Source organism: Vitis vinifera, chromosome 18 (genome assembly GCF_030704535.1).
Source record: "Vitis vinifera cultivar Pinot Noir 40024 chromosome 18, ASM3070453v1".
Classification (NCBI taxonomy): domain Eukaryota; kingdom Viridiplantae; phylum Streptophyta; class Magnoliopsida; order Vitales; family Vitaceae; genus Vitis; species Vitis vinifera.
The window spans coordinates 13,931,985-13,951,306 of record NC_081822.1 but is presented as its reverse complement, the minus strand read 5'-3'; the positions used below and the strand labels follow the sequence as shown (position 1 = coordinate 13,951,306).

Sequence of the window (19,322 nt, the reverse complement as noted above, 5' to 3'; positions counted from 1 at the left end):
GATATGAATCCATCGACTATTCAATCCAGCTAGAAACTTTCAGATTTGTTTTTCTTTGACAGCATTTGGGATTATTATAACATGCTTTTTTATAACATTTCTCAGGCATTCTAACAAAAAAGTCAAAGGACTATCAGTCTTGCTTGTCACCCTCTTTCTATACTAGTTGCAGTGGCATCTTCCTCCCAACAATAGCTGAAAGGGTAAACTATGCACCAGAGGTCATTGTTCTCAAGTATACCCTGCATAGTAAGAGAAAAGGGAGCACAATCGACCAATTAATCAACAGAAATGAGTTTCTTTTGCAGAAATCAGAATTGGTTAAATGATTTCAGCCATCACCACTGCTGCTAAGCTTGACTCTCCCTCTTGATACTTAATACAGAAAAATGGCATTTCCCTCATTATGGAATCTAAGGATGAAGAATAAGACAGAAGCTAGGTCTGGAAAATAATTATATAAATTTAAGGTCATTTTCATATCTTGTCAGATAGGATAAAATCGTTGGAGACATGGTTAGGAGGAAGTTACATTGCTCTTAACAGGGACTGATTAATAAATAATTTGCCCTTGTTTGATAATTGAATTCAACTTTTCAATGGTTATCCTCCTACACACATCAGGCCTTAACATGTGCTGGCAGCTAAAATATAGACTGCAAATCTTGAATTCAATGACCATTCTTTCAAAAATGAAGAAACGTCTCCATTTCCCATTGCTTCTCCTCCTCCCCTTTCAAATTATTCTATATTGCAGCACTAACAGGGTAGGGGCTGTTGATGCTGATACAGATACTCTTGCACTTCTATCTTTCAAGTCCGTAGTCTCTGACTCCCAAAATGTTCTTTCTGGGTCTGCACTTGGTTTGGTGTCACTTGTGCCAACAACGGAACTAGAGTTCTGTCACTTCGTCTTGCTGGTTATGGGCTCTCTGGTATGATACACCCTCGACTCTCCAACCTCACTTCCCTCCAATTGCTAGATCTTTCCAACAATTCATTTTATGGCCAACTTCAACTGGATTTTAGCCATCTGTCACTCCTTCAGAATATTAACCTTGCAAGAAACTCCATTAATGATACAATTCGAGTTGGTCTTTCTCATTGTTATAACCTTGAGGAGATTTATTTTGAGCACAACCAACTTATTGGGAACCTTCCATCTGAACTTGGAGATCTGCCGAGACTCAGAATTCTTGACGTTGCAGCGAATAACCTTACAGGTGTAATAGCTCCAACATTTTGGAAACCTCACCTCTCTTACTGTTCTCAGCCTAGCAAGAAACCAATTCTTCGCCGAAATCCCAAATGAGCTGGGTCATCTCCATAATCTTCAAAGACTTCAGCTCTCAGAGAATCAGTTTGAGGGAAAGATCCCTTATTCCATCTACAACATCTCTTCTTTGATCTACTTATCTGTAACAGAAAATATGCTTGTTGGAGAACTACCAACTGATATGGGCCTTGTACTTCCAAACCTGGCAGAAGTCTACTTAGCACATAACCAGCTGGAAGGGCCAATTCCCAGTTCTTTCTCTAATGCTTCACAAATTCAAGTCCTAGACTTTTCTTCAAACCACTTTCAAGGGCCAGTTCCTCTACTTGGTAACATGAATAATCTTAGACTCCTACATCTTGGCCTGAATAATCTCTCTTCCACCACCAAGCTTAATCTTCAGGTATTTAATTCACTAGCAAACTGTACACAGTTGGAGTTTCTATATCTTAATGATAACCAGCTAGCTGGTGAGCTTCCAACTTCAGTTGCGAATCTTTCTACTCATCTCCTTGAATTTTGCTTTGGCAGCAATTTTCTGACTGGTAGCATTCCCCGAGGATTTGAAAGATTTCAAAATCTCTGGGCCTTGGACATACACCAAAATCTTTTCACAGGTATGATACCAAATTCCCTAGGAAAACTTCAGCAACTACAGAGATTATTGGTTGATAATAATATGTTATCCGGAGAAATTCCAGATATCTTTGGCAATCTTACACGACTCTTTCTGCTGACAATGGGGTACAACCAGTTCTCTGGTAGAATCCCCACAAGTATTGGAGAGTGCCAGAATTTAAAGAGACTGGGTCTAAGACAGAACAAGCTCAATGGTAGCATACCCAAGGAGATTTTCAGACTTCATGATATAATCGAGATATATTTGGCGCATAATGAACTAAGTGGTTCTCAGCCCGCCCTAGTTGAAAGTTTGGAACACCTTGAGGTCCTGGATGTTTCTAATAACCAGCTGTCAGGAAATATTTCAACAACAATTGGTTCTTGCTTAAGTCTGCGTAGTTTCAATATTGCCACAAACAAACTCTCAGGTGCCATACCAGTGTCGATGGGTAAATTAATAGCATTGGAGAGCTTGGATCTTTCTTCCAACAGTCTGACTGGACAAATCCCCGAAGAGTTACAGGATCTTTTGTATTTTCAGATCTTAAATTTGTCTTTCAATGACTTGGAAGGACCAGTTCCAAGAAAAGGTGTTTTCATGAACCTTACCTGGCTTTCTCTTACAGGAAATAATAAGCTCTGTGGTAGTGACCCTGAGGCTGCAGGAAAGCTGAGAATCCCCACATGTATCACAAAAGTGAAGTCAAATAGGCATTTGATACTCAAGATTGTGATGCCAGTTGCCAGCTTTACCCTGTTAATGTGTGCAGCCTGTATCACATGGATGCTGATCACCCAAAACAAGAAAAAGAGGAGAGGAACAACTTTTCCATCTCCTTGTTTCAAGGCGTTGCCGCCAAAGATATCATACTCTGACATCCAGCATGCTACAAATGATTTCTCCGCAGAAAATTGGGTAGGAAAGGGAGGCTTTGGATCTGTATATAAAGGAGTTTTCAGAACTGGTGAAAATGGGGTCAACACCATTTTTGCAGTGAAGGTTATCGACTTACAACAAGGTGAAGCTTCTGAGAATTTCAATGCAGAGTGTGAAGTGTTGAGGAACATTCGGCATCGAACATTCCACTTTTGAGTGTGGGTCTTCATTACTCTAATGTGATGTTATTTTGTTGTAGAGTGTGGTTTAGGTAGAAGGATTTCAACAAGTAGGGATGTCTACAGCTATGGAATTTTGCTGCTTGAGATATTCACAGCAAAGAAACCCACAGATGAAATGTTTCAGGAAGGTTTAGATCAGCATAAGTTGGCATCCGCTCTGCTCATAAATCAATTTTTAGATATGGCTGACAAACGGCTTTTTAACAATGATGCTTGTACAGACAATAGCATCTTCACTAGTTCTTCTGGTGACTTTAACAGCATCGGTACTAGCAGCAATACTTTGTCCCATTGGAAAATCAAAACTGAAGAGTGTATTACTGCCATAATACATGTTGGTTTGTCATGTGCTGCTCATTCAACCACAGATCGTTCAACCATGAGAGAAGCATTGACAAAGTAGCATGATATTAAAGCTTTTCTACTGGATTTATGAGCTATATTATTTCATGATACTGCAGAATTTTTATGTTCAACATTATGTCCTATTAATTAAAGCTGCAAGTCCCTAATCTGTAGACTGAAAATATGGATATTTCTATTGATGATGTTTCTTGGTACACTTTATCTGAATTGTTTGGAAATGTGTTAACAGCAAAACGAAAGCATCTTGGTCTATCTACAAATGTAAAATTCTTAAATCAAAATGATGGATCTGGTTGGGGACAGAAAGTATGCCTCACACTTACCCTATTGAAAATATATATCAGACCCCTTCCAAAACGATGAAAAAAAAACATCAACCATGGGATTCACACAAAAGCAATATGGGAATTCTTCACAACTTTCAATTATTAGGTTATTGCCCAACCATTGTATTCAGACAGTTGGTTTGAGCAATAGACTGCAAACATACAACAGTTCTAAGCCACACTGTTATTTGTATAAACATAGCATTCTAAAAGATAATCAACAGAATATGTGACATAAACAAGAGAAGGAAAGGGGCCAGAAAAATAAATGCAAAGAAGAAAAGAAATATAGATAAACAGAGTCAGATAATGCCAATGACATCCACCAATGTAGGAAACCACAACTTCAAAACCAAGAGGAAGAAACATACAACCCCCTTACTGTAATATTTTCAAGAAATGATTTCCATAGAATCTTTTTCAGGCATCAAGTAAAGCGTAAAGATTCAGCCTCTACCTCATCCAGTAACCAGGAAAATATCTCTTTCCTCTTTTCTTATGACTCATCCATTGGATACTCATTAGACTAGTCACTAGCCTTATTCAATTAATGCATGGAAAGCCCTCGATTTCTCCTGCAAAGTACAAGTGCATGTAGTTAAATGCATAACTAATCGAACACATTCCAATTGGAATGTTATTTTTGTTTGTGTAAAGTTGATATACCTAAGCAAAGCAAAGCATCCGTTACCATGAATTAGGAGGCATTAGAGATTTAGAGCAAGCTGTTTTGGGCTAGGATGAGATAGCTAATATTGTTATAAACTGAGAATTTACAAGGAGAGATGGGGACTTGTAATTATAACTAGCAAATGTAGGATTAGGAAAATGTAACTCTCCATCTGCTGAACTTTTTCAAGGCTCAAGTAAAATAAGTAAGCTCTTTCTGGACATAAGACTAATTAGCTCCATCAGGGTTTGAGCTAGGGCTTCAACTTGGATTGGTTAAGCCCTACATAAACAGCATCCAATTGAGAAAAAAGGAGAGCTCAGACGCTCAAAAATGGCTTCCATGCAGGTGGGTTAGATTTTTTCTCATATTTGTCCATCTCCCGCACAGCTCCATGCTGCTGCCAATTAGAGGCAAAAACCCTAAACGCCTAAACTTATTGTGAGAAAGAGAGAAGTTTTAGCCACGTTGTTTTATGATATCCCTCTGTCTCTCTCCTTCAGAAACCAAAAAATCACACCTACCCTTGAGAAAGCGCCACAAAATCCAGCAAATTACCAACAAAATCACTCTGAAAACGCCAAGCAGCAGAATTAAATGGGTCTCAATATTTGTCTTAACGCTTCACTTTCTTTTGTAATACAGGCTCCATTCATAATAAAGTTGACTGAACCTGCTTTCTTTTAGTTGGGTTGCTGGTTGCAGAAAGAAACAAAATTTTCTTTTTCTACACGTCATTGAAATTTAAATCCTGCTCCTCAGTTGAAAACCCCTACAGGACTTGTGGGTCATTTTCATCATGTCAAAAGACTCGAAACCTCTAAAACCTCTGGCTCTCACAATTGAGAAACCGACCCAAGAGAATTGGATCAGCTGATCCTAAAAGGAAGAAACTAAGGACATAAAATACTTTCAATCCTCTTTTGGTGGACAAGAAAACTGAAGAAGTGACAAGAAAACAGATTTGCATCAATGGCAGATGCCATCATCACTTATCAGCAGTTGCAATACTGTTTTACACTTTCTCCGCGGAGTTAAACGACAGCGGTTTTTTGGTTCCACATAACAATGTGATTCGGTTGAACACAGAATGTGTGGGATTTTTGCATATGTACAGCAATAAAATAAAAAATTATATTAAAATAAGGTTCTCCCAATAATGTTTATAAAATTATTTCAGTCTGTATCAAATGCAATATGGTGTGGGATGAAGAACTCCCAGCTTTTCCATGGGTAATAGAGTTTTGTAAACTAACAATTTGGTGTGGGATTTGGATAGACTCCTCTGTAGAGTACTAAAGAGAACTACTATGGAACTGGGAGAAAAGCCCTTCATTTGTAATTTCAACACAACTGCAAAAAAAATTCACAACACTATAGAGACTCTAACACCAACTTTCTGTGCTTTAAGGTACAAATGCTTTGTAAAATAACATACGTGAACCATATATTATCACTCAGAAACAGAGAGAAATTCTTAGATTTATTTGGCAACCTTCTCGAAAACAGCTCTTGGGAACTCAATTCCACAGTGATTATGGACTTGTTGAGCCGTATCCTCCCCTTCCTGTATCATACTGGTCTTCATAATCAACATGGACAGATAAACCTAGAGCCTTCCATCCTGCAACACAAAAATGATAGGCGGTCAGGAACACAGATGAGTAGACCCTTCTGTTTGAAGGTTTCTCAGTTACCAATTCCATGGCTGGAATTCAATAAAACCCCCAACTCATAGAAACTGAACAAAGTTCACACACAATCACAGAAATGAAGAAGGCAAAAGGCAAAAGTATCTTGGCATTGAGAAATAAAAATAGAATACTCCATATGATAATTTTCTACTCATCGTATTTAACTCCTATTGTTGTGTCCTGTAGAATTGCAGTAGTGGCCATAGAGAACAAAAGCAATAGAATTGCTACAAATATAGCTGTCAGCATGACTTTGGAGGCCTTAAGAGGAATAAATCTTTGCCATGCTAACTTCAGAGGATGAATATATAACAAGCTAAAGAAAACAAAAGCTAGAGTGGGATGAGAATGAAGAATTTTAGTCAAGGTTGAGTATTTATACCGAAAACACGAGGGATTTGGAAATGCTGACTATTTAATTACATAATAAGAAAATCTAGGGTTGTCGACTGTTTTGTTTTATCATGCTTAGCACACAGGACCATTCCAATGTATTCCAGTTTGGAAGAAGAGTACTCTGCCTCTTGTTGATAAGTCAAAACAATATTTTGAACAATACATGGAGAATCTTCTGGATATGAACAAGAAGTTATGACTAAACCAAAACCTTGAGCGCTTTCTAATTTATATCTTATAGTAATTGGGATGGTTATAACTTGTTTGCATAGACCCTATTCCTTGCACGTAATCTAAGAATACTTTTAAGCATTTTAAATCATGCACTTCTAAATTCTCATTCTGATTTCTCCTTTCTTTTTTTCTCACTTCCTTTTTTCCTTTTTTGGTACAAAACAAAGGGACTAGGCATAGAAGATCTATTAGTCAGCTCAGCTCATAAAATCTACTTGATCAAAATTATGCTAGTAGTACTGAATCCTGATTAGTTTTTCTTCGAGAGGAAAGGCTTTTCCTAGGAAATGATCCCTGTAGTGTTCTTTCTTCTATGTTTTGCATATGCATTATCTAATCCATGATCCATCTATGATACACAGAAATAGCTCTTATAGATTAGGCATAAGGAACAAGGCTTCTACATAGGAGATAGATGAAAATGGCTAACAAAAATGATGTTGCCATTAATAAGTGTTGGACCAATCACATTATCTCCGTCAATTTTAACATTCTGTCAAAGAACCAAAAAAAAAAATGATTCTCATGCAGAAAAGTAGGTTATCAAGATGATGTTACAACCAATATGTGACTAATCATGAACAGCCAATTGTTGTAGAAGAAGAAAAATCAAAAAATAAAAATAAAACAATAAAATTGTCTGTGTTGACTTCTCTAGAAAAGCTAACTGTGCCATCTTGAGATGAATCCGTTTACCACGTCAACCATACAGACAGTCACCAACTTCCAATAATTGTTAATAGCAATTGGAAGGAGTATATTTATTTATTTATCTATTTATTTTTTAATGGCAGTTGAATTGGGTATATCCATACATATAATACCAACAAGTTTAAAAACTAGACCTTTGAGATGAACCAATTGACTAAGTCACATGGAGATCGATTTCATTTTCTTTTAACAGCGTGGAAATGAGTGTAATTTGTTAATTTGTTAATTGCATTTACTTTTGAAGGATTAGCTTTCTGCTGTCAATTTCCTTTGTCACTCTCTTCCACTAACTGGTTTCTATCATTTCCATTAACTTGATAAATATTCTTAACTCATTCTGTAGAAGCTTAAACTTTTGTGATAACTGATCATTTAATATGGTACTAGAGCCTTGATTCTTAGAACTCTCAGGTTTAAACTTCTATGTTCATTTATTCCCCATGCATTTGTTTAAAAATGTTTCACTCCCTGCACGGTTGGAGATGTGTGCACAAGAGGACAATAACTTAACATACATTTTTTACTCTTTAACAGTAATAAAAATAAATAAAATTTCTTTTTCCTTTTCTCTATAAACTCAATTTCCATGGGTTATCCTCTTCTACACCTCAGGCCTTAACTTATGCTGGCAACTACAAAAATAAACTGCAAAAACCTTGGCATAAATCAAAAGTTGAAGAAGATTGGAGAGAACTTACTAATGCTGAATAAAAAAACCCACCCCCCATAATCACAATCCCAAATAACTCCAAACCACTCCTTATCCTATCTTAAATACTAATTTATACCTAAGCATACTAGATTGCATTAGTCTGGTTAGCTCACAAAATTTATTCACTCAAAAGTGTGCTATATTGAAGTTTGACTATTTCGTTTAGGTTTTACAGGAATGATTTTTCTTAAGACATTTTTCCGTTTTTTTTTTTCTGATTTACAAATAACATGTGTATATAATGGCACCAAAGAGTACACGATATATACAATCCTGATAAATGACAGAGTAAGGATAGCTCTTACTGACTTGGAAAAAGGTGGCTAAGAAAATGAGGTTGCAACTAAGTGGTAAACCAATCAAAGTCAACTTTTAAATTCTGGCAAAGAATAAAAAAGAACGTTTCTTGTGAAGAAAATAAGTCATGAAGATGATGTCACAAGAAAATGAGTGACCAATCATGCACACACAGAAGTTACAGAATCTCAAAGAAGAAAATAATTAAGAGAAGAAAAGATTTGTAGCGACTTCTTATCTGGAAAGATCCGGCTGTTCAATCTTGAGATTATTCGATAATTCACTCACCTATGTGGACTGTTTCCAACCCAGTAATTTTTATAGCAATTGGAAAGGGTGTATTTGTTTAGTTTATAGCACTTCCATTGGGAAATAATATACTGTCGAGAAGGTTAAGCATTAAGATTCAAGATGAATCCATCAACTTTATGATTGCATTTGGATGAGTACAATCATTTATTTATTTATTTATTATTTATTTAATGGCATCCAGTCTGACAGACATGCTCAAGGAAAAGCCTCCAGCTGTCAAGTCCCTCATTACTATCTTTTGATATTCTAATTCCTGATGCATGTAGCTTTAAAGAAGGTATTCAAAGGGAAAACTATGCACAAGCTTAAGCTGTCATGCTCCCTGGGTCAAAGGCTAAATAGAGCCCATATTCATTCAAACAATTCATGACGCTATGCCCTGTATACCAGACTCACCAAGTGGTCAAAGGAGACAAGCTTTCTTGGCATAAAACAGGGTTGGTCTTATGATTGGGGCAATTCCCTCATTACTATCTTTTGATATTTTAGTTCCTGAAGCATGTAGGTTTAAAGAAGTATTCAAAGGGAAAAATATGCACAAGCTCAAGCTGTCATGCTCCCTGAGTCCAAGGCTAAATAGAACCCATATTCATTCAAACAATTCATGACGATATGCCCTGCATACCAGACTCACCAATTGGTCAAAGGAGACGAGCTTCCTTTGCATAAGACAGGGTCAGTCTTATGATTGGAGCAATTCAATAGTGTCACACAGAAGGACTGCCAATTAGATTTTTTTTTTTTCGAAAAGGAATCTTTGAATGTTTACAAATATTGACAAAAATAAGGCCAAATTTTATATTATGTAGTCAGATGACTTGGAGAAGTGATTATGAGGAAATAAAATTATTGTTTAACTTTGGATAAAAGAGAGAACAAATCTCCCTTTGTTCAATAAACTCAGGTTTTCAAATATTCATTTTGTGGATGTTTAGGAATATCAATGGAAATAACAATAAATATCAATATTCACAAATTTTTAAAGAAATGATCTAAATTACATACACAACATAGAAATTTAAATTGAAACTTCAAGAATTGCTGATGCATGTTATAATGCAAAATTTAGACTGAATATTAATAAAATAATATAGACATGACAAAAGTGTAGCATGTAGGGTGAGAGTTGTGCATGATGACTTATGTATGAGTTGTAAATTGGTAAATATTCATATATTTGACAGAATAATATTAAAGTTGTTTATTATAAACGAAATGTGTAACAGCAGATGGAATTTTGATAGCTAACTAGTATATATAAAATATAAGTCTGAATATTAAAGTCTCATGAAATATTATTATTGTCACACCCCAATTTTTTTTTTCTTATTATTATTATTATTTATTCTTCAACTAAAGAATTGATACTCAAATATAGTATAAGTGCTCTCAAAAATTTAAATGTTGAGTTCCCACTTGAATTTGTTCAAAAAGAGGATATAGAAAACCTGTTATAAAGAGTACATTCTGTATTAAACATTGTGACTATTAAGTTAACAAAATATGTTTTGTTTCACAAAAGAAACTTGTACAACATTAATTTACATATACCCAACCCCATTGTTTACTATGGGTGGCCCATACTACAAGTGTATCTAACAAATATATACATTACATCATTCCAACAAAAGGTGTAGTCTTGATACAAAAGGCATGGCCTCAAAAGACTTTCAATATGAGCAAACAGCATCCAATCACAGTAAAGCATTGCTCAAGCATTCTTTCCTGCATAGGTCTTCTGACCTGCATCTATAGGTGGAAGGAATAGGGTGAGTTCACAACTCAGTAGGAAAGTTTATAACCATCCTAAGTATACCCTTAAAAACCTTGAATTAAACGTTTAATAACATGCATGATAAACATTTCATAACCATTAACAAATGTGTAATCATGTCAAACATGTATGCACGTGTTTGTTGGTTTCATCATTGCTTTTCCCCATCCATCCTTTCACAACTGATAATATGCTGACTCCCAACAATCTACACAGCAGATATCAATGCTCCACAAGATACTCGATCAATATAATAATGACTATTCTGGGACATCACCCAAGGGCAAGTCATACCCCGTGTCTTTTGGGACTCATACCCAAGGGCAGGACCAACCCCGTGTCTTTAGGGACTAAAACCCAGGGGCAGGACCAACCCCATACACCCACATCGGAGTGTCTTCCTCGAGGGCTTTAGGGACTTTCACCCAAGGACCCACGGTCCCACATAAACAATATATCAAATGATAAGGCTTGTAGCATCACATAAGCACTTCGCCACCAATAAATTCTCTGAATATGATCTGTGATAATTCCATATCCTTCTTGAAATGCAATCACACCATAAACCATTTCGACAACACAAAACCACGAATCTTCATACCAATATACGTTCCAACATCATGGTAACATTTCAATGCAATAACCGAGATGCAATGACACTTTAAAAGATTTTATGAAATCATAGAAATAACATAAAATTCCAACAAATAATTCAAGGAAAGAAATCAGATACACCATAGAATAGCATAAAATTCCCTACCTTACACCGACTTCCTTTTTGTGTTTCTTCTAAGTAGGCGATCTTTGCCTATTACGAGGAACTGAAATGAAACAACATAATTTAGGTTTCCTAACCATGAAAATTTATATAGTTTATTGTTGCAAAATTTTAATTCTCACATTCTCTAATCTATATCCTACATGTTTTCAAATCAAATATGAATTGAATTAAACAATATTTACAATACATATTAATTTCCCTAATTAATTACCAAACACTAATTCTTTTGATTTTTCTTAAAGCCTAACCTATTAACAAATCCCAAATGTCCAAATAACCCAATTCATCACATGTTTACTAATCTATTTTTCAATCAAACCAAATTAAACAAAGATTTATGCTAATCTTACCGTTAATAAAATACTTAACTTAAAATACTTTAATCTTTAATTAATTATGATTTTTAACTAAAACAGGTTTATAGCTAATTATACTCAACTTTTACACAATTTTTACCGTTAATTCTATTCAACATACCATTAGGAACCAAAATAAACGAAAATTACAAAATTAAACACTTGCTTACCTCAAATCTACACTTTCTCTCTCTAGTTTCTCTCTCTAACCCAAGTTTCTGCAGGTGAAATGGAGCAAAACGAGCTGCAGCCCCCTTATAAAGGGGTCTCCAAGCACCCAAGCATGAGGTGGCAGCCCACATGGCTGCCACCAATCCACCCAAGTAGAAGGTGGCATTCCACTAACTCAATTTTCCAATTTTGCACTTTAGTCCTTCAAGTTATAAAAAATAAAACCCATAATTGCCCATTAGTCCTTTAGGTTTTCATAACCCTAATTAGTCCCTAAGAACCGAATAAGCATGCTTAGGTCATTAACTAATCCCACTTAACCTTAATCAAAGTTTAATTCATAATTAAACATGATTAGCACTAAACTAGTTTTAACATCTAATTAAGCAAGCTTAAAGTTAAGTACTAAAATAGTCATTAGGACTAGGTGTTACATCCTCTCCCCCTAACAAAAATTTCGTCCTCGAAATTTACAAAAGCGAACCTGTAAAGAGTTCCGGGTACTTGTTTCTCATATCTGATTCCAACTCCCATGTAGCTCCTTCCACTCCATGATGATCCCATGACACTTTCACTAGAGGTATGATTTTGGTTCGGAGTACCTTCTCTTTCTTATCTAAAATCTGTCTCGGCCCTTCCTCATACGTTACATCTTCTTGCAAATTCAAATCTTGCCAATCTAGTACATGTGTGGTATTAGGCTCATACTTCCGCAACATGGAAACATGGAACACATCATGTATACCTGATAGCTGTGGCGGTAAGGCTAATTTGTATGCTACCTCTCCAATCTTTTGAAGGATTTCAAAGGGCCCAACATATCTTGGAGCAAGCTTTCCCCTTTTTCCAAATCGAAATACGCCTTTCCTTGGTGTTACACGTAAAAACACATGATCTCCTATCTGAAATTCTAGGGGTCTCCTTCTGTGATCGGCATAACTTTTCTGTCTACTTTGTGCTGCCAATAACCTGTCACGTATTACTCGAATCTTGTCAGTAGTCTCTTGCACCAATTCTAGCCCAATCAGACTAGCTTCACTAGATTCCATCCAACACATAGGAGATCTACAAGGCCTCCCATACAGTGCTTCATATGGTGCCATTCCAATACTGCTTTGGAAGCTATTATTGTACGCAAATTCAATCAAAGGTAAATGTTCCACCCAATTTCCTTTAAAATCCATCACACGTGCTCGTAAAATATCTTCTAAAATCTGAATAACTCTCTCTGATTGCCCATCAGTTTGAGGATGAAATGCCGAACTCAATTTGATTTCAGTTCCCAAGGCTTTTTGTAAGGACTGCCAAAACTGTGATGTAAATCTAGGATCCCTATCTGAAACAATAGAGAGTGGTACCCCGTGCAACCTCACAATTTCTTTCACATACAATTTACTCAACACAATAACTGAATCAGTGATCCTCATTGGTAAGAAATGTGCTGATTTCGTTAATCTATCAACTATCACCCATACACTATCCTTACTTTGGGGAGTTCTTGGCAACCCTGTCACAAAGTCCATCATCACATGATCCCACTTCCATTCTGCTATAGGTAGTGGTTGTAACAACCCTGCTGGTTTCTGATGTTCAACTTTCACTTGTTGACATGTTAAACACTTGGAAACGAATCGAGATATATCCCGCTTCATACCCTGCCACCAATATTGACGCTTCAAATCATGGTACATTTTAGTTTCTCCAGGGTGTACTGTGAATCGAGAATGATGAGCTTCCTTCATTACCTCCTCCTTCACCTGAGCATCATTAGGAACACAAAGTTTATTCAAGAAATGAATCCCACCATTAGAATGTATGTTCCAACCTTCTACTGCATCACCTGCCATGATTCGAGAGCGTATGCCCTCTAACTTTGTATCTTTCCTTTGAGCTTCAATAACCTTCTGCAATATTGTTGGTTGAGCTATCAAAGTACAAAAACATGCACCAGAATCATGTACATCAAAGCAAGGATTGAATTCACTGATGTAATCATACATTTTCCACTCATAAACCACCAACCCAGATAACACACATTGAGCCTTTCTACTTAGGGCATCAGCAACCACATTAGCTTTTCCTGGATGATACTGCAAAGTAAAGTGAAAATCTTCAAGGGTTTCCAACCATCTCCTTTGCCTTGCATTCAGATCTTTTTGAGAGAAAATATACTTCAAACTTTTGTGATCTGAAAACACTTCAAAATTTTCACCATATAAGTAATGTCTCCATAACTTTAAAGCAAAGACTATTGCTGCGAGTTCAAGATCATGTGTAGGATAGTTCTGCTCATGGTTCTTCAATTGCCTAGAAGCATAAGCAACCACTCTTCCTCTTTGCATCAAAACACATCCCAAGCCATTTTTTGAAGCATCACAATAAACTGTATATCTTTCGCCACTAATAGGAGTAATTAGCACCGGCGCTGTTGTTAGTCTCCTTTTTAGCTCTTGAAAGGATTCTTCACACCTATCATTCCAATCAAAGTTCACTCCCTTGCGTGTTAATCTAGTCATTGGGCAAGCAATTCAAGAAAAGTTTTCAACAAACCTTCTATAGTACCCAGCTAGCCTAAGAAAACTACGTACTTCAAAAACATTCTTGGGTTTTTCCCACTTTGTCACAGCTTCCACTTTTGTTGGATCCACTGAAATACCCTCTTGAGAAACCATGTGCCCTAAAAATTGAATTTCCTGCAGCCAAAAGTCACATTTCTCCAATTTGGCATATAACTGGTTTTCTCTAAGTGTTTGAAGTGTCATATGCAAATGGTGACCGTGCTCTTCTCTACTCTTAGAATATATCAAAATATCATCCACAAATACCACCACAAAATGATCCAAATAAGGCCGATAGATACGATTCATCATGTCCATGAATGCAGCTGGAGCATTAGTTAACCCAAACGGCATGACCACAAATTCATAATGCCCATACCTTGTACGAAATGCAGTCTTTGGAATATCTGTTTCTCGTACCCTCAACTGATGATAACCAGATCTTAAATCAATCTTTGAAAAATAGCAAGCCCCACATAACTGGTCAAATAAGTCATCAATTCGAGGTAGCAGATATTTGTTTTTCACTGTAACTCTGTTCAATTTTCTGTAATCCACACATAACCGCAAGGATCCATCCTTCTTCTTTACAAACAATACTGGAGCACCCCAAGGTGAGGTACTAGGCCGAATAAACCCTTTAGTTTGCAACTCCTGCAACTGAATGTTCAATTCCTTAAGTTCAACTGGAGCCATCCTATATGGAGCTATTGATATTGGATCTGTACTTGGATACAATTCAATAGAAAAATCCATCTCTCTGTGAGGAGGTAAACATGGCAATTCTTTAGGAAAAACATCAGCAAATTCACAAACCATTGGAATACAATCTATAGTTGTCATCTTTTTGCCTTCTCCCTTCAGATTAAAAAGAAAATAGTGTCTGCCATCCTTTCTTGACCACTTGTCATCCAGGTTTCGAATTAAAGGAATAAATGTAAGCCTTCTATCACCATAGAAACTCATATATGAACCAGAAGAGGTTTGAAATGTTACTTTCTTCAAATAACAATCTAACACAGCATGATGTCGGGCAAGCCAATCCATCCCCACAATTACATCAAACGATGAAATATCAAGAAGAACCAGATCCATTGTAACTTCAAGACCCCCAATATAAAGTACACAAGCATGACATACCCACTTGGTTTCCACCTTACCACCCATAGGAGTCTCAACACATAATGAACAATGTAGGGGAACAAATTCTATGTCTAGCATGGAGGCAAATGATGCAGAAATAAAAGAGTGAGTAGCTCCTGGATCAAATAAAACATGTGCCCAAGTGCTAAAACATAAGAGCATACCTTCCACCAAGGCATTTGACTCTGCATTTTGTGACCCTATTGCATAAAATCTCCCTTGTTGTGCTTGCTCTGGCTTCCCTCCAGGCTTCCCTTGTCTAAATTTTCCTTCCCCTTGAGGTTGCCTTCCTTGAATTCGTGGATTCATTTGCTGAAACTGTCGTTGAGATGGCTGGAATGCAAGTCGTTGAAATTTTGGGCACTCTCTCCTCAGATGTCCCACCTCACCGCATTCATAACATCTCCTTGGTCCCTTAGCTGAATCTGTAGCCCCACTATACTGCTCTTGTTTTCTGGGTTGTTGTTGGGGATGAGTCATCTTCAGGCGCTTGAAATCATGTTCTCGTTTTTCTGAACCACCAAACCTAGAATTTTTGCTTCTCAACCTTTGAGCTTCCTCCATTTCCCTTTCTATAACAAGAGCCCTTGCCACAACCTCACTATAAGTACGAAGCATGAAAGGAGCAACCTGTGCTCTAATGTTCAATCTCAACCCCTCTTGGAATTGTTCAGCTCGCATTTGTTCATCTGCAACCACATTTGGAGCATATCTAGATAGTTGTGTAAATTTTGCTGCATATTCAGTCACTGTCATGTTCCTTTGAACCAAGTGTATAAATTTAGCTCTCTTCTGTCTTCTAACGGCCTCTGGAAAGTAATTACACAAAAGCAGCTCCTCAAATTGCATCCAAACCATTTTAGTTACATCCTGAGTAGTCTTGATCATATCCCACCAGTTGTCTGCTTCATCCCTCAACATGAAGGAAGCTAAAGAAACTCTCCTTTCCTCAGGCACTGCCATTACATCCAGTATTTTCTTTATTTCTTTCATCCAATTCTCAGCTTCAAGAAAATTAGGGCCACCCCGAAAGCTTGGAGGATTCAATGCTTTAAATTCCCGAATCAAGCTCACATTCTGGCATTCTGAACCAGCAACTGGATGTATTACAGGTCTTCCCTCATTTACATCACCATGAGATATTGGAGATGATCTAGTTGTCCGTTTAGGCCTTGTGGTTAATCTGTCCCTTCCTCTAGGCATTTTCTCTTAGAAAGGTATACAAGGATTATTATTATCAATACATCACCTTATAAGGGTTATTCATAAAATCAAGCACCCTTAACCAATACAATCAAACCACTTATGTCACATACAAACATTTGCAAAACAAACATGATAACAACAATATCATAGTAATGGATTCTCAATGATCAAGCACTCAAAGAGGCAACATGATCTCAATTATTATAGCTAGGCATATTCAATACAACAAGGAATGTCATCAACACAATAAAAACACAAACCTAACATCCATCCTTTAAGCCTTCACTTAATATCAATATATAATACACAATAAAACAATGTCACAATAATAATGACTCTAGTGCTTCTATTGGGCTCCCCACCTATTGTCCACAATAGGGATCTAATCCCTTATGCTCTGATACCAAGCTGTCACACCCCAATTTTTTTTTTCTTATTATTATTATTATTTATTCTTCAACTAAAGAATTGATACTCAAATATAGTATAAGTGCTCTCAAAAATTTAAATGTTGAGTTCCCACTTGAATTTGTTCAAAAAGAGGATATAGAAAACCTGTTATAAAGAGTACATTCTGTATTAAACATTGTGACTATTAAGTTAACAAAATATGTTTTGTTTCACAAAAGAAACTTGTACAACATTAATTTACATATACCCAACCCCATTGTTTACTATGGGTGACCCATACTACAAGTGTATCTAACAAATATATACATTACATCATTCCAACAAAAGGTGTAGTCTTGATACAAAAGGCATGGCCTCAAAAGACTTTCAATATGAGCAAACAGCATCCAATCACAGTAAAGCATTGCTCAAGCATTCTTTCCTGCATAGGTCTTCTGACCTGCATCTATAGGTGGAAGGAATAGGGTGAGTTCACAACTCAGTAGGAAAGTTTATAACCATCCTAAGTATACCCTTAAAAACCTTGAATTAAACGTTTAATAACATGCATGATAAACATTTCATAACCATTAACAAATGTGTAATCATGTCAAACATGTATGCACGTGTTTGTTGGTTTCATCATTGCTTTTCCCCATCCATCCTTTCACAACTGATAATATGCTGACTCCCAACAATCTACACAGTAGATATCAATGCTCCACAAGATACTCGATCAATATAATAATGACTATTCTGGGACATCACCCAAGGGCAAGTCATACCCCGTGTCTTTTGGGACTCATACCCAAGGGCAGGACCAACCCCGTGTCTTTAGGGACTAAAACCCAGGGGCAGGACCAACCCCATACACCCACATCGGAGTGTCTTCCTCGAGGGCTTTAGGGACTTTCACCCAAGGACCCACGGTCCCACATAAACAATATATCAAATGATAAGGCCTGTAGCATCACATAAGCACTTCGCCACCAATAAATTCTCTGAATATGATCTGTGATAATTCCATATCCTTCTTGAAATGCAATCACACCATAAACCATTTCGACAACACAAAACCACGAATCTTCATACCAATATACGTTCCAACATCATGGTAACATTTCAGTGCAATAACCGAGATGCAATGACACTTTAAAAGATTTTATGAAATCATAGAAATAACATAAAATTCCAACAAATAATTCAAGGAAAGAAATCAGATACACCATAGAATAGCATAAAATTCCCTACCTTACACCGACTTCCTTTTTGTGTTTCTTCTAAGTAGGCGATCTTTGCCTATTACGAGGAACTGAAATGAAACAACATAATTTAGGTTTCCTAACCATGAAAATTTATATAGTTTATTGTTGCAAAATTTTAATTTTCACATTCTCTAATCTATATCCTACATGTTTTCAAATCAAATATGAATTGAATTAAACAATATTTACAATACATATTAATTTCCCTAATTAATTACCAAACACTAATTCTTTTGATTTTTCTTAAAGCCTAACCTATTAACAAATCCCAAATGTCCAAATAACCCAATTCATCACATGTTTACTAATCTATTTTTCAATCAAACCAAATTAAACAAAGATTTATGCTAATCTTACCGTTAATAAAATACTTAACTTAAAATACTTTAATCTTTAATTAATTATGATTTTTAACTAAAACAGGTTTATAGCTAATTATACTCAACTTTTACACAATTTTTACCGTTAATTCTATTCAACATACCATTAGGAACCAAAATAAACGAAAATTACAAAATTAAACACTTGCTTACCTCAAATCTACACTTTCTCTCTCTAGTTTCTCTCTCTAACCCAAGTTTCTGCAGGTGAAATGGAGCAAAACGAGCTGCAGCCCCCTTATAAAGGGGTCTCCAAGCACCCAAGCATGAGGTGGCAGCCCACATGGCTGCCACCAATCCACCCAAGTAGAAGGTGGCATTCCACTAACTCAATTTTCCCATTTTGCACTTTAGTCCTTCAAGTTATAAAAAATAAAACCCATAATTGCCCATTAGTCCTTTAGGTTTTCATAACCCTAATTAGTCCCTAAGAACCGAATAAGCATGCTTAGGTCATTAACTAATCCCACTTAACCTTAATCAAAGTTTAATTCATAATTAAACATGATTAGCACTAAACTAGTTTTAACATCTAATTAAGCAAGCTTAAAGTTAAGTACTAAA

At 36.4% G+C, this 19,322-nt stretch overlaps 2 protein-coding genes and 1 long non-coding RNA gene across 3 annotated transcripts; 1 reads left to right on the top strand and 2 right to left on the bottom strand.

Moving 5' to 3' along the window:
• The first annotated feature begins 692 nt into the window (after positions 1-692).
• On the top strand, positions 693-2,990 carry LOC132253092 (probable LRR receptor-like serine/threonine-protein kinase At3g47570). Its single transcript, XM_059734484.1, has 2 exons — positions 693-935; positions 1,233-2,990. The coding sequence occupies exons 1-2, from the start codon at positions 693-695 to the stop codon at positions 2,988-2,990; spliced, it is 2,001 nt and encodes a 666-aa protein (XP_059590467.1).
• A 7,193-nt stretch (positions 2,991-10,183) lies between these two features.
• Positions 10,184-11,860, bottom strand: LOC132253211 (uncharacterized). Its single transcript, XR_009465008.1, has 2 exons — positions 11,816-11,860; positions 10,184-11,329 (listed from the first exon to the last, which is right to left on the bottom strand). It is a non-coding gene; the product is annotated as an uncharacterized LOC132253211 (long non-coding RNA).
• A 3,670-nt stretch (positions 11,861-15,530) lies between these two features.
• On the bottom strand, positions 15,531-16,720 carry LOC132253091 (uncharacterized). Its single transcript, XM_059734483.1, has 2 exons — positions 15,682-16,720; positions 15,531-15,547 (listed from the first exon to the last, which is right to left on the bottom strand). The coding sequence occupies exons 1-2, from the start codon at positions 16,718-16,720 to the stop codon at positions 15,531-15,533; spliced, it is 1,056 nt and encodes a 351-aa protein (XP_059590466.1).
• Positions 16,721-19,322: the final 2,602 nt, after the last annotated feature.